Genomic DNA, 26,211 nt, shown 5'->3' on the forward strand with positions numbered 1-26,211 from the left:
ACAAAAACCAAACTTATGCTAGATTATGGACCTGCATTCCACTATTTTAACAGGCACCTCCTCCCCAGAACAGAACTATTAATGCTGGCTATACAAAAATTTGACTGGGCTTACTGTTAGTGTAACACTTTTAAAAAGTAACCACAACCTTTTATTATAACTGGTGGCTTTGATTTACACAGAAAAAAAAAATGTCCACAAGTGCCCCACATAATACAGAATATTTTCTGCCCATCTATTATAATGTGCTGTAGTGTCTGTGGTATTTAAAACACATACATCCTTTTCACATTACATTTTGAATATTTTATCTCCTTTTCAGAATGTGATTTAATTAGAAATCTTGCTTATCCACAGACATCTCAGCAAATTGAAATATACAGACTCAAGTATTCATCAATGACTACAGTCCACTGCAAGAATTCTGTAGACCTTAGAACAGAGCACTTCTTTTTCCTCAGCACATTCAGTATGGTGCTTCAGTCATCTTCTGTCTAAAAGAATCAGTTAATTTTCTTTTTCATTCACTCCAGCTCCCACTTCCACAAGTAACATTATTCACCCCCTACTTCCCAAACACATACCTCACCAACAAAAACCAAGATTACAACATCACCCTTAGCATTTTTCAGTGGACCAACAGGCTACCTGCAAGGCTGAACACCATATCAGGACATAGTTAGACAGAGGCTCTGATTTTCAGTACAGGAATAAAAAGTTTTTGCTGGCAGAATTACCCAACTATCAGAATATTGGTAAAAGAAAGAAAACATCATCCTACCTAGTTTTGTGCATTCTAATAAAATATAATTTCTAGCTGCTCTTCTCCAATCATTATTTCTAGACAAGTTTTCTAGATGATTTTCATCCTTTCCTATTTCCAATTGCTCAATGTCTCACGTCTTTTCCTTCCTTGTATTCTTTTTATCATATACCTTCAGTTTAATTTCTTTTGCTTCAGCAAAGCCTGGCTGCAGAGTCTATAGACCATACATACAACCTAGAGCGTCTGTTTTATTTTCCTCAAAGGACATACGTTTCAAAAATTGAACTATTGTGCTTTAAAGCCTGGATTCCTATTTCTGTTTTTTATGTAATATAGTCTACTTTTGATCTTAATGATTTGTGTCTCACTAACAAGAAAGGAAAAATTACTTAAGCTACACAAACCCTCTATTAAAAAAAAAATCTTTTTGGTACATCTCAACTTCTCATTTACATTATGCGGGTAAACTGCAAGAGAGATAGATGTCAGTGGTACTCTATTCAGAGCCAACAATAAGAACAGAAGCAGCACAATACTTAAGCTAGAAGGAAAAAAAGCACATTGTTATTTTACATTCACTTTTGTAAGCCTTTAGGTATTCGCAAGAAGGGCAAGTTTCGTACAGGAGTCAATATTCATCAATTCTTCTACCATGCCAAAATGCCTTAAGAACATATGACCATAAAAGGAAACACTTTTTTCAAATCTTAAATATGGTGCTCTGGTTTCCTCTATAAGGAAAACATCTAAGTCAAGCTTAGAAAAAGGTGTCAATTTTCACTGACAATTTTCAAAAATTGCCACATTTTGAATAGACAATGGCATAAAACCTCTTTGAACGAAGACTGTATTTGATGTACTCATCACTATTAGAGGTATTCTATAATGTATATTTTTTTCTTTGTAATAGAGAAAAGAAGAAGCAGCCAAAATTATTACATATAAAGAGGACACAGGACTGCAATTAATACATAACTTAGACAAAACATACCTAAAAACATTCCTGTATTCTCCTTTACCAAAGAGGGGGCAGTAGAAATCTCTCAAAAACTGAATCTCCAGATACAGCTGAAAAAGCTGCACCTCATAGAACCAGAAAACTTGGTTTTGGCTAACATGTTTGTAGCTTTCAGAACAGTAATCACTACTCTCAACTATTAATGAACAAGAAGTACAGTACAAAATTCACAGACCATGAGTAGAATTTAGCCCTACTTTTAAAAATATAAGATGTTCATAATGGCTTCTTCCTCTAAAAGTAAGAGTCACTTTAAAAAAAGCAATAAAATCTGTGTGGGAATTCAAGGAAGGAAAAAATAAGAGTCTAAAAAGCCTTCAGTTCAAGGATATGTCACAGGGAATAAAGGATGCAAACTTGTCCTTAAGAAATGTGTTCCCTTCACTACTTCTGGACCAGAATACAAACCACCAAACAGTCCCTGCAATAAAGTAATCCACTGGGGTATTTACTACTACCACTGTATCCTTAATAAATACTTGAAAAGTGGAGGGAGAAAGAGACACCACATAAAATGCTGAACTCCAGTGTATAATGAAGACAACTTAGACTTGAAGTTCATTGCTGGGGGAAAGAGAATCACTTCCAAATTTTATCTTTTACAGAAAAAGATATTTTACAGAAAAACATTATTAGTATCCAGCCAACTCGGACTTAAAATACATTAAGATCATTCAGCATATTGGAACACTAAGACAAGTTTTTCGACCATTGCAAGTTTTACAGAATTATGAGTCACTGCACAGCATTGTAAGAAGTCTTCCACAAAGCAGAGAGGGCAGCCATACTTTGAACACAATTTGAAAAAAATAGAACCTGCAAGGCCAGTGTACATAAATAAATTATTTTAAAACACCACACCTTAATTGAAAAAATCCTAGAATATAACTTTATTGTTAGGTAAATCCTCACTTCTTTTCCTTAAAATCAGTAAAAAAAATAATTTTGTAATTGCATTTCTGATAAAGAAAAATTCACTCCTCCACACACGTACATTTCTTCAATCTGAGGACTCTATCATGTAAATGATAATGGTATAATGTAAATGTATTAGCTAATTATTTTCCCCAAAAACATTAAAAGAAAAGTAAACTAAGTAGTGGACCCACATTACCTCAAGGTTTTGACTATAAAGACAGTTAAAGAAAAAGAACAGTAAAAATGTCACCTCTGTTAAAAACAATTTGCAAATTATAACATATAAATTAAAATGTAACAGTTTGGAATTACTATTCCTTTCCAACCTGGCAGGCTCAACGAATCAGTTCTTCCATCCAACTGCATGACATGTAAACTTACAAGGTACTGCCAAAACCAGACTGCCTGCCTTTTTGTAGTACATCACCATCCAGGTCATTAAAAAAAACAACTGTGTCCTCAGACTGGTCAACAGTAATGTACCCAAAACATTCAAGTCCTGGCATCTTGAATTTAACATATTGTGATGCTATAATCAGTAAAGTAACTGGGAGACAAGGAATTGAATTCTATCTTGGAATATAAACAAAAGGTGCAGGTGAGTATTTTTCTGACTCAAATAAGGAAACTAAGATCAGAATTCAGATTAATTACATCTCCAATGAATAAAAAAACACTCTATAGGCTTTTGGAGCAGATGTCCTGTAAGAATATAAGCTCATACCTCCTTTTGAAAATGATACAGGAACACTTTGCTATTGAGATAACGTTTACTGACCTTGCAGGGAAAGTTCTTCCCTGCAAAGTGCACACTGACACTATTCATTCATCAGTAACTCCAGCATGCAAAACACTTGGATAACACTGGCTGTCTTCACTAACCTCTGCAGGAAGAACATTTTCCCAGTTTTACTTCTCTTCAGGTTTTTGATTTCTGAAATAACTGGTTTATTAATGTGTTTATTCAAATTCAAAATCCATATAAATATTCTAGGGAGAAGAAACATGTTATGCGTTACCAGATTCCAGTGCTCTTCATGAATAAGACTAATACCAGGAGAGTGCATACTGAGATGAGATGAATTTTACATAGAAGGGCGAGGAGAAAGGTAAATTATTTATAATGTGCTAAAATATGCCTTATTTATTTGATATGGAAGACTTCCAAATTACCTTTAAACTGCATTTTAAATCATCAGGCTTAAATATACTAACTAGTTTTACAATAGGAGAAAACTAGATAAAGTAAGCCTTCCTTTGAATTAGCCATAATAAGGTAATATGCTATAAAGAAGCCACCAATGAACAGACATTATGGAAAAGGATACCGAGGAGATCCTTTCACCCACAATTACTGTATGTGAAGCCCCATCTGTAACTTAACTTTGGAATGTTTTTCTGCTTAAAATGACCAGCTTGCAAAGTGCTTTGCAGTTGTCAAAAAGGCATGTTATTTTAAATTCTCATTGTTCACTGGCAAGTGACAGCTAGTATGAAAAAAAAATATTCTAAAATACTTTTAGTCAAATCTGGGCATATTGGTCTCCACAATTATTTGCTGCAATGCTTATAATATAATCTTACATTGATTTTTGAAGACTTATGTTTCACATCAGTATTTCCTCTTGCAGCAATTCAGCCATTAATCAGCAACTGAGTTACTAGGATGGTCTTATTACCACCTGTCACCCACAAGCAAATCTTATTTTACATTAAAGTGCATAAAGAATTTTCCTCAGTGCTATTTAAATATGGTTATTTCACTTATATTTCCACTTGCATGTTCAGTACTCATGGCCTTTTTAATAATAAAGGCTGGGTCTTACAGAATCTGGTACAACTTGAGTACCTACTGCAGAAAGCCTTGAGACAATTGAACACAGTTCTAGAATTTCACATTTCAAAGTTATAAACTAATCACTTATCTCTGGATTGTTGAGAACCACCGGATAGAATTATTCTACTTCCCCAAACAAGCAAGGTCAAGTTATCAAAAAATTCAGAGTAAGTGGTTTTGAATTCAGGTAACATCTAAAGGCAAATAAATTAAAAATGCAATGTATTCATTAGTTTAATTATAAATAGATCATTTTTTACTATTATATATTCCAGCTACATCTCTCGCATCTTCCAGCAAAGACCATATCTGGCAATAGAGTCTATTAAAATATAAAAAGCCAAAAATGCCAGGTAACTTTTAATAAGCACTACCATAAATATCTCCCATATTACATCTGAAGATACTTACAAATAAGAAAACAAGTGTCAAAGTAGGGAAAAAACCAAACAAAATTTAGAGAGAGGAAGTACACCGAAATTTGTATGCAGAAATTTTTCACAGTAAGTTAATTTACTCTGGCTAAACCCACACAGCTGGCTCCTCTATGGTGAAATGCCTTGTTTTCCTGAAGTGCAGTTGAAATCGTAATGGTGGCAAAAAGCAGGTTTCCATGTCATGGTACTTGAGATAAGGCCAGTGCCCATTTGAAATAATTTATCTCATAGAAAAGAAAAACTGTGAAACAATCACACAGCTGAAATATTAAAATTTAAGGTTGGCAGGTTCCACTGGAACAAACTCCTCCTATCTAATCTTAATATCTCCCAAGAACCTTTAATGATATCTTGAAAGAAACTAAAGAAGTGCAAACAGACTGCAAAGGGACACAAATGGAAAAACTATGTGTGTTGTATAGTTTCAGGCAGCTGTATTTGCCTAACTAAGCCTCAAGTTTAAAGTTCTGAATCACAGTAAATATAGCTGGACAGACTCTCCTGTGGAATTTAACTCAAGTAGCTTTTTAAAACCGATTTTGCCATGGAAATTTTTGTCTGCAAGTCTAGCGCTCTTCCAGAAACAGAAGCAGTGCTAACAGTCCAGGACGCCTACAGCAAAGGAAGCGAGGTATGGTGCTGAGGTCACTGCAATCTCAGAAGCTTCTCAGCCCTTTATGTGACTTCTTTCCATGAGGGCAGCAACCTGAAGATTTCTCCTGTTCAAATCTACAGTATCTCCAAATCCACATGACGAACATCAGGATTTCGTTGCTGAAATAAAATTTAAAAACAATGTATGTAAAATATTCAAATACATTTTTGCACATGGTTACAAGTAATGTGTTTCTGGTATCATGTTGTCAACTGGATAACAAATCCTCTTTTTGGGTAACATAGGGACTATTTTAAAATGAGGAAGAGTTTCAATAAACATTGCCCATATTATAAGGCATTTTTGGAAGGCTAAGTCATCTTTTTATTTGAAAAATACTTTTGAGCATCATGGATAAATTAGTTCTTATGCTTTATAAAGTATGGAGGAGCTCTCAATTTTAACAAGGCAGTAGAGTTTTATATAAAACTCTTCAGATACAGGTATACATACATATCTCACTTTCTTAAAAGTTTTAACAGATACTTTCCTGAATAACAGGCAAGATTGCTGAAATAATTTGTTCTATGCCACTGAAGCTATTTATAAAGATTCAGAACACTGTTTCTATTAAGAAATATGCATTTTCTGATATTATAGAAAAATGTTATCACCATTACATGAATTGTATAATCCATGAGAAAGTCATGACTTAAAAGACATCCAGCAAGTGAACCTGACTAGTATATTTAGTAAAGCATATTCAATACCAACACAATCCTTATATATATATATACCTACACCAAAAAGCAGTATCCATATTTATAAAAAATTTAGGCATGATCCTGCTCCTCAAAAACCACACATGAATAACTGATTCAGATGGTGCAATTAAATTCAAAAATAATAGTTTGATTCTTAAACAGGATAACCCTAGGGATACAAACTTAAACTAGAATACTTATGAAATATAACAAGCAAGGACAGACATGCTCTTGAGCAGTGTCTCATGGCTAGAAGAGACAGTCATGGCAGGACTGCATTTATCTGGAGATTAGTATACTTGGAGTTCTGAATTCACACCAGGAAGCTAAGACTGACAGGCCCCATATATTTACAGAATTAAAAATAGGAACAACCCTTTCTTGCATCAGCTAGAGGATATTCAAATTGCAGAATGGGAAAAAAAAAAAAATAAGATAGCTGAGAGGCTTTTACAAAGTAAAACACTGTATGGCTTCAACAAGAGTGAAGATTTTGAGTAGCAGTCCCATCACCCAGATATATTTGATACAATTCTAAGAACCAGTTAAAATAAAAAGCAAAAACAAAACAACAAACAAACAGAAACACATAAAAAACCCCAAATTTACTTTTTTGCAGCCAAAACAGAATTCAACAGCCTATAAATAGTTTGACATTCTGAGAGTACATATCTAAAAAGGACATATTCAGGTCTACTGAATGAAAATTTGTTCTATGTTGGTATAAAATGGAACAAAAAATGTAACAAATAGATCAGTAGTAAAGTAAGAATTTGCTGGTGGTCAGAACGTAGATAATACTATAGCAAGAAAAACTGCATTTGTAATATCAGCTTCTTTCCCTCTCTCATATTTACAAATAAAATCCCAGAAATTAGATGCAGCAATATTGTTTAAAATATATCACAGAATAAGCACTCACTAATAAGCAGTTAAATTTACCTTCAGGTCTTTCTCAAGTCTGTCTACTTCAGCACCCAGTGTGTCAACGATATTCTCACCATGCTTAAGCATAAAGGCTTCTAATTCTTCAAGGGTTTTCACTTGCTGAATTTCCTAGGAAGAAATTAAATTTAAGAGATTGAGATGAGGAAAAGAAAATAAAGGAATAACACTCCAGAGGGTCTTGACATATTTCAAGAGGGAGGAAAAAAAACCTAAACAAAACACTTCAGCTTTTGCCATTTACTCTCAAAACATCATCTGTTCTTGTGTCTGAAAGACACAGAAGAGTAGCATCTATTTGATAAAAACAGCTGGCTCTGTCATTATCACCTGCATTTGACACAAAAACTTCTTCTATCTTTACTTTATTTCCTCCTTAACTTTCTAAATAAGTTTAGATAATTTCATTCATTTTCTTGAAGTTTCTGAGGTATTCCTCACAACAAGGTAGAGCAGGGTACCCCCATGCATTCTTTCTCCATTTTCTACATTCTTGTTGTTTCATTACACTGCCTGGGCATCATATAACCAACTCATCTGAAAGCCCACAAGGATTACAACAAATGCTGCTGTAAATATGACTTCTCCATAATATCAGAAACTTGAAGACAGTTGACAGGAACTCAGACTAAGAGACCAACAGCATACGAAACTGAAGGAATGAGATTAAGGAAGACAGGATGTTAAACTCCATCCTCCAAAAAACCACAGACATAAGCAGCAGCAAAGCAGGTACTACAGGATTGCCATAGAATCCTACAATGTTTTGAGTCAGAAAGGGCTTTAAAGATCATGTAGTTGTTCCCCCACTGCCATAGGCAGGGACACTCTCTGCCACACCAGTTGCTCAGGGCCCCATCCAACCTGGCCACCACAGTAAAGAATTTTTTTCTTATATCTACTTTATGTCCATCACCTTTCAGTTTAAAGCCATGAGCTTTCCTTAGAGGTCTCACATCAAGCTGCCTGGAAGCCATTTGTCCTGTAGTTTATCTCAGCTGCAGCATGTTTAGGACAAATAGGTTATTTCAAACAGACACAAACTATGAAGCAGCTAATTCTTCTTGTACATACAAGTACATGACAGCAACTTCTTTTGCCTTCTCACTACTCTAAAACTGAAGAGGAATAATATAATTGAGCAAGCTTAAAAACGTATCTCAACCGCAATAACCCATGACTACAATCATAGCAAGTCTAACAAGAAAAAAAACAAGGTAATCTAAATGACAGTATTTCAACAAATATTTCACAGCTGTAGAAAGAATAACGTTGACAGCACTGCTAGTTGAATGAGCTGCTTATTTGAAAAAGTATAGGTCAAAAGGCAAGCACACTGCTTTTGACTTTGGATGCCTGAAGCCTACTGAAAGGAGCCATCCTTCAATGATGGTTTTATAGCTGACATGAGCTTACTACATGAAACAAAATGACCTGTGTAAGAAACAGTTGCCAACCTAGAATCAATCCGGAAGATCTTTCCCAACAATACCTGAAGTATTGGAAGAACTAGTGATGGTTGTATGCAACTGCCAAAGGGAATAGCAAGAAAAGAATAAAAGCTAACAAAGCCTTTAAAAGAAGACTACTAAAAACTGCAACAGCAAAGCAACTGGCAATATAAAACCAGGCAAACTTGCAGCATCTCAGTGGTACAGAGCTGGTAGCACTCTTCCTCTCAAAAATGTATTAAATTGAAATCCAGCAGATGAACAGATCAGATATTGCACTCCACATACACATACATAATTCTTATTTTGACATTAACATGTTTTTAAAACTGATTTAATGATTTAAAAATTTCAGTGCAAAATTTAAAAGTAAACGTAACTTCTAAGACATGTTTAATGGACAGACAAAATGCAGACATCTGTATTTCATTTTGAAAGGGTAGAAAAGAAATTTTGTACATAAATATACATAAGCAAGGTATCAGTGAAAATAAAAACACTGTCATGTCAAAACATTTTTCTCACTTAAAACTCTCCTTTTATTTTCTTCGTACTTCACAGTTCTGCCATACAGAATACAGCAGAGAACAGTTCTGAATTTCTGTGTTGAAAAGAAGGTTTAAGAAAAGCTACTCTGAACTATACTGAAATCAAGAGACTGACACTAAAGGATGGTTAATTTTTAGACGTCATCAAAATGCTAAATCATGTGACACAAGCAATCCATAGTCACACTGAGCCTGAACAGCTGGAACTGTAAACCCCAACACTGCATCACCAACACCCAGGGCAAATGACTCTGCCAAAACGGGTGCCTATTTGCAGGTGACAAGCTTCAAGTTTTAACTGCAGATCTTGTAATTCAATAATGTATTGGAAGAGTTATGCTCACATCAAATTTTATTTTTTTAAGAATCTGTATTTTCTAAGAAAACAATCACAGAATCATAGAATATTCTGAGTTGGAGGGGACACACAAGGGTTATTGACTCCAGCACTTACATGAATGGCCCATGCAGGGAGCAAACCCACAACCTTGCCATTATTAGCACCTGGCTCTGATCACCTGAGCCAATCTCAAGGATAATGAGTTTAAAAAAACTCTACCTTCCTCCTTCTCAGGCCAAAAGTAGGTCTTTTTCAGTACCACATAATACAGTTATCTCTAAGTACATTTAAAACACTAACATAAAGTAACCCTGCAACCCTTCAAATGAAGATGTGAAATGTATCTCATTCATTTGCAAGTCTTGGGTTTAGAGGTACTTGAAATTAGAAAGTATCAAATAGTGGGGGTTACAAAAGCAATTTTTTACGCATACTTGGAGCAGCTGTTCAATATCTTGTTTTTCCAGGTAAGACCGAGTAACAACACGTCCATCAAAGTCTACTTCTGCCTTGAATCTCACTTTGCTCATTCCCATGTCTGTGGCTTTAACATCATGAATTGCTCTGAAACATACACATTTTTAAAGAAAATGTAAAACAACACAGAACAAACCACTAGTTTATTTGACATCTCATGTTAACAATACTGTCACTGCAAAACGATCCTGCAATTTTAAAAGGTCAGTCTTTGACAAAATAGCCTCATTTTACCCACCCATTAAATATTTACCCACTTCCAATAAATATTTATGTTTAACCAGTTATATTACTTCCACAGGTCTCTGCAACACCAACACATCTATAAATCATTGCAATAAAAGACAGACAACTAGAAGCATCACAGATTTAGAACTAGACTAACAGTATATTAAAAAAAACTTCCCCAATTAAAAATGTGAGAACTTCCCCATTCTATGTTAAAAGTTGCGGTCCAACTTATTTTCCACTGCTGAGAAGTTTCTGTGCATATATGTGACGCTATTTAACAGTCTAGTACCCTAACTTCTAAGGAAAGGAACAATAATCTGCTGTTAATCAATGAAAGGACATGTTACAATTATAGAAGTGTCCTTTCCTGACACTGGCAGAGGCATGATCTTCTGGAGATTTTTCAAAAATACATTTGACATAAGTTATGGATATTTTGTTTGTAAATAATTTTTGATCCTTCAGAACTATTCATCACAGCTTATCAAAATACACCTGTTTGTAAATGCTGAAAATGTATATTTATTTAAAGGCTCCTAATAAATACTAGAAAATGAAAGCTCTAATGTTTATATTTTGGTCCTTTGAAAAATTCTCCGTTTCTGTAGCAGGGTTTTGCTTCTTGTTGGACAAATTCTAATATGTGAATATAGGTAGTAAACAACAAGCTTTTAATTTTTCTGGGATAAGAAGCAAACTCAGGACCAAGCTATACTGTGATGAATTTCCAAAGTGATATAAACACAAAATAAAATACTTGATTTTTTTTTCATAATTATATTAACAAAAACTCAGTTTATCTTCAAAGCCAAGAAAATTCAAAATTGCCACTGCAGAGTAAGTTTCCACATTTTTCCATCAAGGTCAGAAAAGATAAGTTGAGATTAAAACATGGGACACAAATCACAAGAGGTTCACTTTTTTTCAATTCTTGCTTCTGGCATTTTCAAAGTAAAACAAGTATAAAAGATTTGAAATACTTTAAGTTTTATTAACATAAAAATGCATTCTTGGCTATTTGGTAAATTCTAACACAAAATTTAGAATGCAGCAATGCAGTATTGCAGCAATTCAGCAATACCTCCATTTATTTTTGTAAATTGTGCAATTTCATACAATCTGTAAATTTAGCATGCTCTTTGTCTTAATCAAATTTACCCTTCCCAACTAGAAATGCTTCTTTGCATCCGAATGTTTATAAATCAGAAAAAACTTCACAGGCAGTGCAGGAAGAAAGCAAAAGGCATGTATGTTGGGAGGAGCCTGTTAGAATGAACAGCCAAAAAAGAACAGGAGACAGAAACTTTAAGATGAACAATCACAGGAAATTTTTACTTCTCATAATATCAAGATTGGAGGAGAGGTAAGCATATTAAAAAATAAATAGAACATGAACTAAATATAGAGACACCAAAATATACATCTTAGTAAATATTTAAGCAGATTAAAAGAACTATCAGCTTACTCATAGCAATAAAGACTTTCTAGCTCCATTCCAATTCACACAACTATTCTGTGGGAAGTTATCAAATCAGAACAGTATTAATTGGAGTAAAGTAGATGGCATCAAACTACCTCACCCCAAAGAAGGTATTTAAGATAACAGATGTGGTTAATAAAGAGAATTTGGAGCCATGTGATTCAAAAATGTTGAAGACATATCAAGTGCTTATCAGAACTAAGCAAGAACAAGTAATATTTGAGATTTTCATTGAGCAGTAGCCTGATGAAATTCAGTGAAATTATGCATATTCTATAAATGTGAAGGAAACAGCCTACCTTGGTGCATATAATCTGCCCAGGAAAGATAAGACAGTGAGTCAGGAGGAGAAAAATCACTAATCATTCAAAAATACAAATGTGTATGATAAAGCTTGAGGTACAAAGCTTGCTTATGGAAGCTTCTGGATGGTTAGTAGACACCATCAATTCTAACTAGGGAAAAGAGCAAGTTTTAAATCAATGAAAAATTTGTCAGAGAACATCAAGTTACTGGTTTTGAGCAATTAATTTTAATATTTTTGTTTTTCATTTAAATCAGAATGACAGATTTTCCAGCACAACAGAAGCACAACTACACAACAGCTGTTACAATGAAGTAAAATTAAAGATGAAACTGTCACTAAGAATAGCTTACTCCTAGGAATCTGTGATTGAATTCCATAAGAACAGAATCAGGACAGAGTCTGTACCACATCACATATTTTATTTCACAGTTATGAAAGGCTAATCTCCCACAGTTCAGTTAAGATGAACACAAGAATGATTTATGCACCAAAGGTGTCAAAGAGAGTTAAGAATTCAATGTTTGTATAGCAAAAATAAATAATTTTCCAGCTGAGAACAACTCTGAAAGCCTATTCAGGATCATGAGTTAAATCTGGGTTACAACTAGAAATTACTAAGAAAAAATGAAAATAAAGGGGAATAAAGAGCCATGAGCCTAAAAGAGAAATTACAAAGTCCAACAAGCCGAAAGGAAAAGCAGAAGAGAAGGTCACAGAGTGTGATACAAATCAACTTTTTTTAAGTATATCAAAACCAAAGGGTAACATGGAAACAAGTCTGCTACTAGACAGAAATGGAAAATTGTTACTGATGAAACAGAATAGGAAAAAGATACAGTAATTGGCTTCTTGATCTAAAAAACCAACAAATATTAGTACAACAAAGCATTTGCCTACTAATAGCAGAGAAGCATATTGGATATTTAAATGGAATAAAAATGCTTCTAATCCAACAGGTTCCATAACTTATATTCAAGAGGTAAAAGAACTAAGAATAACTGTGAAGGTGCATTAATTTCTCATCTTGCAATACTGATGATAATTAAACCAAAAATAAATCAGATTAACAACACTGTGCCAAAATTTAAGAGTAAATAAGTCCATCCATTTAAGTGAGGACAACTTCACTTGAGAAATGAAGGAAAAATAGTGAAAAAGGTGGCAAGAAGAATTCTGTATTAAGAACACTAATTCTAGTCATTAAGATTTTAGGGAATATAGGTCTTGTCAAACAATCCTGTTATAAAAAAATATTAAAATATCAAGATGTAGTTGAAAAAAATATCACCACCACAGAGATTTACTTTAATAGGACAGTAGTTAGCATTGTCTGATAATCAAATACTTCATAATTAGCAGTGGATCATGATGTTCAGGCAAGCTGCTGCTAGAATAGTAACTTAAGTGGTGGTGCTAACAGGGGCTGAGGGAGTAGATATCAGAGCTCCTGGATCCTCTTGTCAATTTGGATCTAAAATACCTTCTGATGAATACTATATGATTCCCTAATATATCTCCTTCTGAACTGGCAAAACACATCTGAAAATAAACGTTGCAAACAATGTCTGAAAGAACAAGGGAGGAATATTCTGGGAGCTGCAAAAAGCATTGCACTGAGAATTGAAAACCCTGAAAGATTGAAATAAACAAGAAAGTATTAGTCACAGTTTAAGAAGCAGGCCGGTAATCAGGAGTTTCTTCCTTTACATTTGGTGTCAGAAGGATATGCAAGAGTACAACACACTACTACACATCTCCATTTAAGAAAATGTGAGAGTTTGAATATTCAAGAAAATGCTGGTAACTCCTAGAAGTCCAAGGCTTATGATGAAAATATACGGGTAGCCCTTTGAAGAAATTCTTAATGTTAAAAGGCTTCCTCATTTCAGCTGCTATAATTTTTCCTTATTTCAGTCTTTGGTTTCTTTGTTTCAGCTTTTTACTCAAATTATACCTAGTAACAAGCAAGGGTAACTTAAATTTACATTGTGGAGAACTCAGATTAAGAGCAGGTGTGTTGCTAGAAGATGTACATTAATCAAGCTAGAGACAGTAAGCTTGTTGTAAAAACTTGGCCAAAGACAAACTGGGCACTGAGAGAAATCAAAGCTGGTAACGTAATGGATCTAAGAAAGAGGTAACTGAAGACAAAGTGCATACAGAGGGTATGATAAGCACCTAAACATGTTTAAACAGCTTCTAACCTCGAAGAAATAAAAAATTGCACTTCCTCAGAAGTCTTTATTTTTTTTATTATTCATGCTTTTCTTAAAATTAAGGTACTTCTTGTTTTAAAATAAATGTCTACTGCAATAAGAACATGAACTAAGTCTGCTCTGTTGAGAAGTTAGAGCCACCTACAAAATGGAACACAATAAAAATGGTACATGGCCCAGGAGAAATTTTACTGACGTGAAAATTCTGACAGAATTCTACTCCAAATAGGATTCTTGTTCAGTTTCTGCAATGAAGGGCAAATCGACCAGAACTCTTGCTTGGAACTGTGATGATGCAGTACTTAGTTTCAGTCAAGTACTCTGGTATTAACTAATGGGCTCAAAAATTACTACAAATAAAAAAAAGTACTAGAATATTTCAGCTGATTTACACAGAAATATATTCCTAAACAAAGATTTAAAACAAAACAAAAAGAAGTTTGCTTCTAAATCCAGGTTAACAGGGTAAAGCTAAAATAGCTCACTGAGAAGCATTTAACCAAGATTTTAGAATTACAATGAGCTATAAGTACACTACAAATTGCAGACTTGCTAAGAAGGAGAAATTAGCAATGAGTTAGTTTTATAAGCATGTAACATGAAGAATCCATTGAGTCATAATGCTACTGCAGCACATCCTGCCAACTGCTACAGAATTCCACACACTGAGTATCGACAGTATCAGAATTTAAATATTTAAGTGCTAATAAACTATACAAGCAACATAACAGTATCATTTAAGTGCTTGCATTTCATGATTTTGAAAATAGTTTTAAGTTTGTGATGGCTTTCTCATTAGGTCGTTGTCAATTCCTGTAATTAATGTGACTGTTAGAATGTATCTGCAATGCTAGTTCAGCTGTTAAACACCTGAGAGGTGTTCAGTAAAAGCTGTAACTTTTACTGCAAGTTTTAGCAAAGAAATAGAAGTTAGCAATAATAAAGATTCTAGAATCCCAATACAGAAAATTCCACACTAAAAATAATATTACCAGATTTCTCTCATAAAATGTTATTTTCTTGCTTTTTGTTGATTATATTAGAGACTGAGCTGTAAAGATGTCTTACCTTACTACAGGATCGCTTTCCAGTAACTCTGTGAGCCGCTGCAGTTGTTCAGGTTCAATGGATCGTCCCAGCAGGGCTTCAGTGTTAGTGTAGATTAGAAATGCTGACACAGTTCCTAACAAAGTTCCAACTCCTAGAGACCCCACACTGTCATAATATGGGTTTCCTAAACAAGATATATCAAATTAGTTTCACAGAGCTTTTCTAAAACACATTAGAGAATCCAAATTTCACATTGAAAAGAGTACATAGTTTTGAAAGGTTTTCTGGGGTTTGCTTTTTAGAGAGATTTTTTTGGTTGGTGTTGGTTTTTTTGGGGGGTTTTTTTAGTTGGTCATTTATTTTACTTTTTTTTTTTCCTTAATTCAGTGGAAATTTTTTCCTACCAAGGAACATGATGACACTGGAACAAAACAATTTATCATAAAGCAAAGCCTTAAGTCCCTCGTGTCCCTTGACCACTCCTGTCTCCTGCAGAATTAATAAATGAGTAAATTCTTGTCCATATGTGTTTCTGTATGAGTAAACATAAATTTATACATGAAGTTCCATACACAGAAACATAGGTAGCAGCACAAAATCCAGTGCTCTTTATCAGTAACTCAAAAATTTGCAAGTATTAACCATATCTAGAATACATTACTTATTAATAACTTTCAAACACTTATTCATGTTCAGACCTGTAGAAATAGTACTGTGTTTTTAAACTGATGAAGGAAACTAGAAATGAGATTTTAAAAAATACTTCTATATAAAAAATGAAACTTGCAATTAAGTCATTACAAGCCACAAGAAACAAAATTACAGTATTTATTTTCTTTAAAAAATCAGTTCTTAAAAAGGGATGAAAAAGTAATCATCACTCTTTAGAAAACTTAACTATGCAGCAAAGACATATTTTCAAACACTTGGCATACAGATCACCTTACCTTTAGTAAAAAAAAAACTTAGTTTGTATGACAAAATAGCTCCAAAATCTGCTTACATAGTGCAGAGACATATTTAAGTCAACCAATATAAACTAAATGCTCTGTGTTCGTATCATGCATGGGAAAAAATCCACATTCTGCCTGCCTCTGTGCAGAATATTACCTGTTAAAGAAGTCAGACCCATACAGGTAGCAGCTACAGCCACACTCAGAACTGCTGCAGCATCCTCCAGTAACACCACATTGGTACTCGGATCACGACTCTGCACAACTGCACACACAACAGAAACAAAGTTACATTGTTTGAAAGCTTAGCTTTACTACGTTATGCTCTGTACTTAAACTATACTAACAACAGCAATTTAAAAGAACAATTTATGCAATTGTATAATTGCATAAATTATAAACTGGTGTAAACTGAATTTTTGCATATGCTCACACTTCCATAAATGCATTTATACATACACAGTACCAGCCCAATTATGGAAGCTTCTCAAAAATGTTAGAAAAATTAAAAGGGCATTTATCCTGAAAAATACATGCACCTAGCCACCTATTTAAGTAGCTCTTAAATCAACAGTTTTCACCTAATTTGCAAAATGTTATTTGTTAGTAGACTAGAAAACAGATCAATAAAGGCAAAAGGAAAAATAGAATTTTTTTTCTATCATTATGCAAATGCTAATGAACAGATTGTGTTTACTTACTGCTATAATGATACATACCATATTGATAAAATGAAAGACCCTTGGCTCGAGCACTCCTCCGAATTTCATTTATAGCAACAAGTAGGGTGGCTGAAACAACAAAATTGTTGCTGAAAACTGCTAGACGCAAAAGGACTTGTTTCTATTTTGAAAAGAGGGAATTTTTAATATCATAGTAACATATCATCAAGAAAGCTCTGATTATTGGTACTTTGAATAAAGTATAGTTGCTTTCTTTTCTACAAGCATGCCTCCCATACAAATCAGAAGAGCTGTATTCATTGATAGCTTTATATTCATTGATGCCAAAAAGGCAATCCATGTCTTCTTTCCAAATGATGTGTTCTTCAACTTCTTACTATATAGACATATATAATAAATAAAAATTTTCACATTTCTTTTTGTTTGTTTACAGGTATTTGCAACACCCCTCAAAACTTCACTGTGTGAACAAGGATTAATTATTACTGTAATTAATGACACTGTAATCTTAAGAGATTACAAATACTTAAGTAGAAACTTTAAAATGCATACCTCCTTCAGATACCAATGAACCTGCTAAAATGCAGTATGCCTGTATGGAAAAAAAAAAAAAAAGTATCAGATAGGATACTATATTATGTTATATGCATATTTCTACAGATCTCTTCAACACAGGCTATCCAAACATCCATTCCACAGCCACATTGGGCACTGGGCCGTGTAACTGTCCCTAAACAGAAGGAAACCAACCATAATTGAATCATGCAATATATTCCAAAACAGGAAAGGAGGACCTCTTGGATGGCGGGGATATAAAAGGAAGATGCAGGGTTTAGAGAACAGGTCATTTTGCTGCAAGATCAACTATAGTTTAAAGATTTTTTTTTTTTCTTAAAACACATTTTGATTAAGAATGGTTTGAGTTAATTGTGTTGGGATTCAAACCAACTCAGGAAGTGAATTTCAGATTATGCCACCATTTTTTCTTAAGTTACTGGTGTTAACTACAATACCAAACGAGATTAGCTTACCCAGAGAAGAGATTCTACAGGATGAGGGTGGAGTAAACCTATGATCCCATGATACCAAGAAAGTCCTGCACCCATCATGAAAATGCCTACTCCACTAATCAAGGAGGCAATATAGCGCATATTTGTGAAACCATACCTAGAAGAAAGAAAATTATTTTAGGAATACAAAATTCTACATCTCTACAAACAAATCTCAAAGAATGCCATTAATTTTGACATGTCTTAAATTATCATCATAGGACATGGCATCTATTTAAGACAAAGCTGCAAAATCCAATCTAATCCAAGGGGAAAAAAAAACCTACTTGAAAAAGGATATCTAATACATGTAAGGACATCAAGTATAAATGTTTTTCTAACTTGCTTTTAAATAGCTGTATTAGCTTTTGTACAATGACTGAAAAAAACCCCAAAATAGACAATATTTGTGTCACTTTTAGATTTTATTGGAATGCTACTTCTAAATGAGGACTCTACTTTTGTGAGCAGCCAGTCAACGGAATTATTCAACACTTGCAGTTTCTAACTGCAATGGAGGAATTAAAGCAATATTTAAAGTTTGCGTTTATTCCTTTTCTTTGGTTTTAACTCCATCTACGAACAATGCATTTCTTTTGTCTATATTGAGGAAGAAGGGAAAGAAATGAGAGGAAGAAATGAGATATGATGAATTTTTGCACAAATATAAGTTTTTCAAATTTTAATGATGCTGTTAATGAAAAAAAAGCATAACAAATTCCATAAATTAGACGTATTTTTGATCTAGTGCTTAAAGAATGAATGGTTTGTCCAAACATATGAGGAGTAAAACAGGTGAACACTGAGAAAATATCATGGAGCTTATAACTTTCATGAACTTGTAAGAACTTACCAAGTAATATCCCTATTACTACATACAAACAAAGAGTTGTGTATGTCAAACACAATTACTTATGGTACAAGTAACTAGCTTGCATAAAAGCACTTTCTTGAGAAGAGGAAGAGAATAGTAATTTTTATTCTTAAAAAATCCTGTGATTCACATGAACAGTGTTTAAAAAGTAGATCTATTAGTTGGAAGAGGCAGAAGAGCCCAGAACAACTTAGGGAAAAAATATCAATTAAAATAAAATATAGCAAAAGTATACAAAAAAAAAAACCCAGCATATGCATCAAACCCAACATATGCACTGAAACTACAACTCCTGAAACTTTAAAGAAAACCCTTTTCTGATTTTATTTGTTGTAAAAACAAAAACAATACGTTTCAGAAATTATACAAAACAGCAAATTAAAAAGAACAAGGTGATGCACAAACAAGAACTGATCTTACTCCTATATATAGTTACCAAAATCTTTATTTACTCAAAAAGCTTACGGATGACTAGGGTCAGGTGTCCTTGCAGACTGACTGATGCCCAAAGCTAGCAACGCCTATATAAGACAGGAGGTTAAAAAAAAAAAAACAATCAGAAACATTTGGTATCAACTGAACTTGACAGGTAAAGGCAGATGTAATTTGTTGAACTGTATATATGCTTTGCTACAGATATCTTATTAGAGCTGGAATATAATCCTCAAAATTTGTCATCTGAATCTACCACTCCCAAAAAATTGTTAGTTATACCTATGTAGATAATATATATGCAATTATATGGTGTGTATATATAATTACTGTTAATTATAATTTTAGAATCTCAACTGAAAATTAACATTACATGCAATCACAAGTGTTGTTGCTGCGCTTCAGCATGAAGGAATGAAGTTGCTCAGGGAACAAAGCTATTTAAATAAATCCCTCTTGAAGAGAAATTACACTGAGACTGTGGTATAGTATGGTGATGACAACATTTAAAGCAGTAACTTTACACTGCAACTTCTCAGCATATTTTGAAGGAAGAAATAACCCCTTGCTATCTAAATTGCCTATCTGGGATATATTTAATTAGGCATATATTAAGTTGTTGATGCAGTAAATTGCAAATCTAGACCTGAATTTTGCAAAGCACATGTTTTACTTAAGAGTACTGATAAGGAAACACAATAACCAGTATTAAAATGCAGCTACTTTAGTCTTAGCAGCAGCAGCAAGCTGATCTGAGGCAGCAAGGTTTCTCCTGTGTTTTTTCCCTAAACCACACACATAATTGTTTGAAAAAACAAAGCAAACCTTCCGCATGTCAGTGGAACATTCAACTTTGATATTTAAAAAACAGAATAGCTCTTCAATGTATATAATACCACTATCAAACTTGGTTCACCTATACATTGACACACTTGGCCAAGTGAAAACTCATACTTTAAGGCTCCCCATAAATTTAAGTAGTATCAGTTGAATTAGAAGCACCCCTGTCTTCACTTTACATCTGGAACAGCTGAAAGGTTGTGTGAAGCCATCAAACAAAATGTGAGTTGCCAACTCAGTCTTTCTGGATGGCGAAGCATACTGGATCCAACTCAAAACTATATTAATAGACTTTTCAAGATATTCAGTCTGCTCTAAGGCTCCACAGACTCCTCAAATTTGGAGGAGCACAAGTCTGTTGCATTTTATGAGTTATAATCTACACAAAGGCTCCACTTGCTTGAGCTGCAGGAGCCTTTCCTTCAACCCTTTCTTTAGGTTGATTTTTCTCCCTCTGATGCCTTGCAATATCATTTCAAGGTCTCATAACATATGCTTCAAGCACACTGTATAAAACAGTGGAAAAAACAACATTAATTTTATCCCTGCACATTAATATTACATGTCCAATTCTGAGGCTGCCAGTCCACTTCTCAAAGCAAACATGCCACATATATGGCTACTTGTGCTGTGAGAGGCTGAAATCTAGGAATAGAAAAAGAAAAGATGCTCAAATTCTCTATTCATCTAGATTCTTATTCATCTAGAGATGAATAAGTAACAAAGTCTGTCATTGTATTAGAACAACTGACAGGAGAAGCATTTCAAGTTAACATTTAACCAAAATATTAACCAAAATAATTTTAGTTTCAAGTACCACTCATGATCCACAAAGTAGCTGAGTACACTTCTCTCTGCAACTCCCCGCTTTCAATTTATTTCTAGGAAACTTCAATATCTACATTCTGACTTCTCATTTTTACATGAATACAAATTAAGAAGTATCCTATTATTTTTTTTTAAGTGCACTACAACTACTGTAAGTATCTGTCTTTATTTCCAGTTTTACTACAAGTACTACTTTTAGCAGAATAGAAAAAAATACTCACCTGGTTACATGTGTCTGCTAAAGAATGTATGGCTTCTGAAAACATACTTGCAGAACCCGTGTAAACCCAGGCAAGTAGCTTAAAGAAAAAATTCAACCCATTTCTGAAAACAAAGAGCAGAAATAACAGAATATTTGACATTTAATATTCCCAGCAAAATCAGAAGTGCTGTACAATCATGTGCTATCTGCCACAAAGGAGTAAACTCAAATATCAGTTTAATAATTAGAGAGCTGTGCGGACATACAATTCATAGAGATTTTCTGCAGTTACTGTGAAAGAAGTCCTTTCAGCTAAACTTGATAAAGATACAGAATTTATTTTTCAGAAATCATTAACTTCTAAGCACTCCCAAATAAGTTACACCTCCTGAAAACTACCATCACACTCACTACTCAGAAACATTAATTTTCTACCAGAGGGAGAATACAAGCCTTAACTTCCTTTTCTACTTTTTCAATTCTTTGCCTCCTACACATCCTCACCCAATACTATAAGCAAGGTTCCTTACTTCAACCTCAGTCTGAGCCATCCTCAGCAGGATAGTAATGTGAGACAACAGGAAGACAAGGCTGCCACTAGATTACACTGTAAAAATTATCTATAGAACTTCTCCATTAAGATGACACACACAATTCTGTGTGAATTGTGAAGATATTTTTACAGCTTCAGGTTTACTGGAGTAAACATTGTCTTATGTTGCGCAAAGGTAATTATTAACACCAAAATCCAAGTCTACGTTCTCATTTCAAACATTATCCAAATCAGTAGGTTTATTGCTACAAATAAATTGCACAGAAAATGAGACTAGAGAGTTATAGTCTCCTCCTCTTTTTTAACATGAGTTTAATTTATTGCCAATTTTTTAAGTATCTAAATAAATTAAGTGTTATAAGAAGTTATTAACATCTTCTAGGGGCATATTTTAACACGTGCAAGAAATTATATTCAAGTTAGAGGAAGTAAACCCAACAGATTCTGAGAAGGCAGCTAAAATCCTCTGATTTGGTTGGAAACAAAGTTACATTTTACATTAGTGACCACCATTTCAGAAAGTATTTCCTCTACTGCACTGGACTGAACTGACTAATTTAGTTACCTTATTGCTATCTGCATGGACCTGAAAGTAGGAAATCTTAACAGAACACAAAGTTATTAACACAGAGTGCTCCAGTGCAGCTGGTCTACACCCTCACACATGGATCCATAGAACAACTCTGCTTTTGACTGAACCACATTTCATCCTCACAGGGGAAGTCTGAAGTTTGTTAAAGTCTACCAAATAATTCTAACTGGAAAAGTTAAGACAGATTGATCCTCCTGGACACAAAGCCAAAACCCACTAAAAAGACCACAAGCAAAAGAACACTGATGGTGGCCTTGACTTAAATCTCTAAAAAGTCATCAGATATTTGAGTTCCAAGAGTAGCTTGAATTTCTGAAACAGCTCCACAAAAAGATGACTGAGCACCATAACTGTCCCTGTAAACTTCTCCTGGCAGGCATTCATGTATAAAAAACACCCAATAATCAAAAGGTATTTATGAAAATAATGCAATGTTTACAGCAATGCTCTATCTACAAAGCAGGAGGAAGGTCTACTCACTCTGTAGAAGTGTAAGAAGCAGAAGGAGGTAGAAATGACCACAACACCCCCAGTCTTTTATTTCCATTAGAAACGTCCATGATAAAAATTCTTACATTTTAACTTAAAAGACTCTGAAGTTAGCAGAATATTCAGTAAAGAGGGAGGTTTTCAGTCAAATGAGCTTTGTATTTTTCTTCCCCAAATAAAAGAATATAGTTTTCCAGAAGCTCAAAGAGTTACTTCCTGCTCCAAATGTTTTGTTTCCTGGGCCAAAAAAAGTATTTTCCCCTTTCTATTATTTCTATTTCTTTCTATTATTTCTATTTCAGTTATATCAATAGTGTCTTAAAAAAATAAATAGCTTTAATAAAACAAGATGTATTTAAAAACTGTAAGGTTTCATAGCTAGTAATTTCCTGAGAGAAACTTAACACACTTCCTCCTATTTCATGCCAGACAGTCTCTGTGATCATTTGCTTCACATCAGGATCATTGTTTCATTCAAAGTTGTAAAATATGCAAAAGGTAAAAAACTCTAGAAACATCCCCTTTTCAATTAGAAAATAAATAACAGTATAAAGAGAAAAGTGAATCCTTTTCTGTTGTTTATATGGAAGATACTTTAAAATTATGAAAAGCATCCTCTCAAGAAGGAACAAGAAAAAAGGACAATTTTAAATACCTCCTTCTTCAGGTCCTTCAAAATTTTAGTTTTTACTTTAAGAAACTGTATAGTCTGATCAACTCCAAAAATGCTCTTCTCTCTTCAGAGATATATTCAACACTTGACCTCTATGTATTGATCAATGTATTCACATAAACTCTCTCCTATCAACAATAAACAGATAAATCTATTAACTTTAGTTACAGATACAGGTATCTTTATCTTAAATACACACACTGTTCCTTTTTCCAGGATAATATAAATAAATTGCTTTTTACTTGCATAAACAATTTTTTAATTTTTTTTTTTTTTTTACTTACATGCATATAGCTACCATTACCACCTTCCCTGGTCCCTTGAAAAACATAGCTGCTGTACTGGAGCGTGGCTACATAAAGAAATAAAAGATTATTTAATAACTAAATCTTGATCTAATGAGACATCTACCATACAAATTATTAAATAAAAAAACTTTGCACTGCTTTGTATTGCAAAAGTTCTTGAAGGCAACTAATTTACTACTGAATGTTCATCCAAATTGCAGGTGAGTCTTATGTATTTCTACAAATGGTTGGCTATTAAAATGATAAACATCCAGTGAGGTCTCCAGCAGAGGCCACTGCAGCTATAAAGCCCAGAGCCTGCTAAGGAATCATTCTGTACACCCAAGCACCTGGATCTAGGGTGTGTGTCTGTTTAAACAAAGAGGAAGGGCCAGCAGTGCACAGACAAAAGCGTTAATCTTCTGGGGTCATTTTTCTTAAACTTATTTAGTTTTTAATTAACAATATATTCACTACATATAGTAATAGGTTATACTTGAAATCATGAGTACAGCTGCAATTTTGATAAGGCAACTGAAAAAAAAGCCTTCTTACTGATGGATTACACTGTCACAGTAGGAACCCATTTAAGCTGTCATCATAACATTTACTACTGCGTAACAATCAGATATAGATCTGGTATATTACAGTGCAGAAAAATCTTCCAGCAATATTCAGTTACACAAATTTTCCTTCAAAAGGTGTTATAACACATTTCATGACACTTTTCTAGCCAAACACTTGAAAATGTCCCTACCTTAGTATTTCCAAAGAACTCCTTGTATTCCCACAACAGCCTTTGGTTTCTAAACAGATCTGCAGTACAAAATTCACATCATGAATATGTACTAGTAACCAGTAGTTTCAGGAATTGAAGTCTACTTTTTTTATGCAGCAGCCAACTTCTAATAAGAGCTAGATGATTTATCTGTGAAAAAATTCCTCTCTTGATGTTAGTCAGAAACACATGTTGCTATACACTCATGCAAAATGCCAAATACAATCTGTTATGATCCTATACATTGTTACCATTTCTACCAACAAATGATAATGCACAGAGGGAAAAACTCAAAATACACTTCTGCAAATTCAGGCAGTAAAAATTAAAATTTTATTTTTATCCAAAAATTATTCTTCAGATCAATGAAAATTTTGAGGCTCCTGACTGCACTTTCAGTACACTTACAGATACCTCAACAGGCACCTGCAATTCTACCCTTTTTTTGACAAAAGGGTGTTCTAGTGGTACAACTGTTCCAAAAAAAAATTGACCTCTCATTTTAAGTGCACAACTGGACTAAATATCTTGTAGCAGCATTGCCTCCTGTGTGATTTTAAGTGACTAGACAGATCCAAATACTTTACAAACTACTGATTTGGCTGTATATGTTATTGATAATGCCAGCAATGATAACAAAAATATTACACAAAAAAATAAAAAAATAATAAAAAAAAATTAGGGGTACACTTCTCCCCTTCTGAAACACAAAGACAAGCTGAATTCTTTCCAGAGGAAGGAAAAAAAAATTATGAGTAGCAGCATAGTATGAAGATTTGGATCAGTTCTCTTTTCAAAATTCTCAATTAGAAAAAATGCAACAACACTGAAAATGTAAATGTTATCATTTAAAAATGAAAGCCCTCCCCAAAACAGTATTACTATGGATCTCCATTGAATGTATGTTCTTGCTGTACCACAAAGATGATGAATTGGAAGATAGTAACAGACTATATCTGCATTGATAGTAACATTTTACTCTAAGACTATGGCAAGACACCTCATCAGCAATTGCTAGTTCCAAATTTACATGCTTTCAATAAAGTATCACTATCTTGTGGATTTCTAACAATCATACTTTCTTGCTGTATTTCAAGATATTTGAAAACTACTCACTTTCTCTGTACTTGATCTCTGCCTCTTTACGTCGCTTTTTTTCTCTGGCAAGAGCCTCTGGACTACCCCAAACTTCAAGAGACCTGCATGAAGTAAAAGTAAATTAACAATGTTTCTATTCATGCAACTTTTTTTTCAAGCACAAAACCATATGCTCCCATTCTATATACACAATCAAATTATAATAATCAAGATATAAAACATGTTTGGATAGAAAATGGAAAACGTTATTGTCCTTTTACAATGCAAACCTGACTTTTAAAACTGTTCTCTCATATCAGCCCTCTTGAATGTTCTTACTTTGCCTCTACATCCGATCTCAGGTACACCGTGAAAGTCTCAGTGTCATCATGGGGACTTCGGCGCTTAATTTTTCTCAGCTGGTCTAAATCACTAAGGAAAGTGAACAAAGTGTTTAGTGTAAGAAAAGGATCATATTGTTCTACTTTGACTTTAATGTCTGGGTGATGATCCACAGTTTT

At 33.9% G+C, this 26,211-nt stretch overlaps 1 protein-coding gene across 1 annotated transcript in view; it reads right to left on the reverse strand.

Annotated features, from left to right (window-relative positions):
* Nucleotides 1–2,434: 2,434 nt before the first annotated feature.
* The window catches only part of SLC30A9 (solute carrier family 30 member 9), a 31,943-nt gene continuing 8,166 nt past the window's right edge, over nt 2,435–26,211 (reverse strand). Inside the window, exons 6-19 of the mRNA XM_058837341.1 lie at nt 26,030–26,122; nt 25,730–25,812; nt 24,593–24,651; nt 23,833–23,900; nt 21,261–21,363; nt 19,405–19,460; nt 18,048–18,183; nt 17,569–17,608; nt 17,053–17,124; nt 16,491–16,598; nt 15,399–15,564; nt 10,054–10,183; nt 7,278–7,391; nt 2,435–5,750 (exon numbers count right to left, since the gene is read on the reverse strand). Of these exons, the coding sequence (XP_058693324.1) occupies nt 5,706–5,750; nt 7,278–7,391; nt 10,054–10,183; nt 15,399–15,564; nt 16,491–16,598; nt 17,053–17,124; nt 17,569–17,608; nt 18,048–18,183; nt 19,405–19,460; nt 21,261–21,363; nt 23,833–23,900; nt 24,593–24,651; nt 25,730–25,812; nt 26,030–26,122 (1,273 nt within the window). The 3' untranslated portion in view covers nt 2,435–5,705. The remainder of the gene's footprint in view (nt 5,751–7,277; nt 7,392–10,053; nt 10,184–15,398; nt 15,565–16,490; nt 16,599–17,052; nt 17,125–17,568; nt 17,609–18,047; nt 18,184–19,404; nt 19,461–21,260; nt 21,364–23,832; nt 23,901–24,592; nt 24,652–25,729; nt 25,813–26,029; nt 26,123–26,211) is intronic.

This window comes from Poecile atricapillus, chromosome 4 (genome assembly GCF_030490865.1).
Source record: "Poecile atricapillus isolate bPoeAtr1 chromosome 4, bPoeAtr1.hap1, whole genome shotgun sequence".
Lineage (NCBI taxonomy): Eukaryota > Metazoa > Chordata > Aves > Passeriformes > Paridae > Poecile > Poecile atricapillus.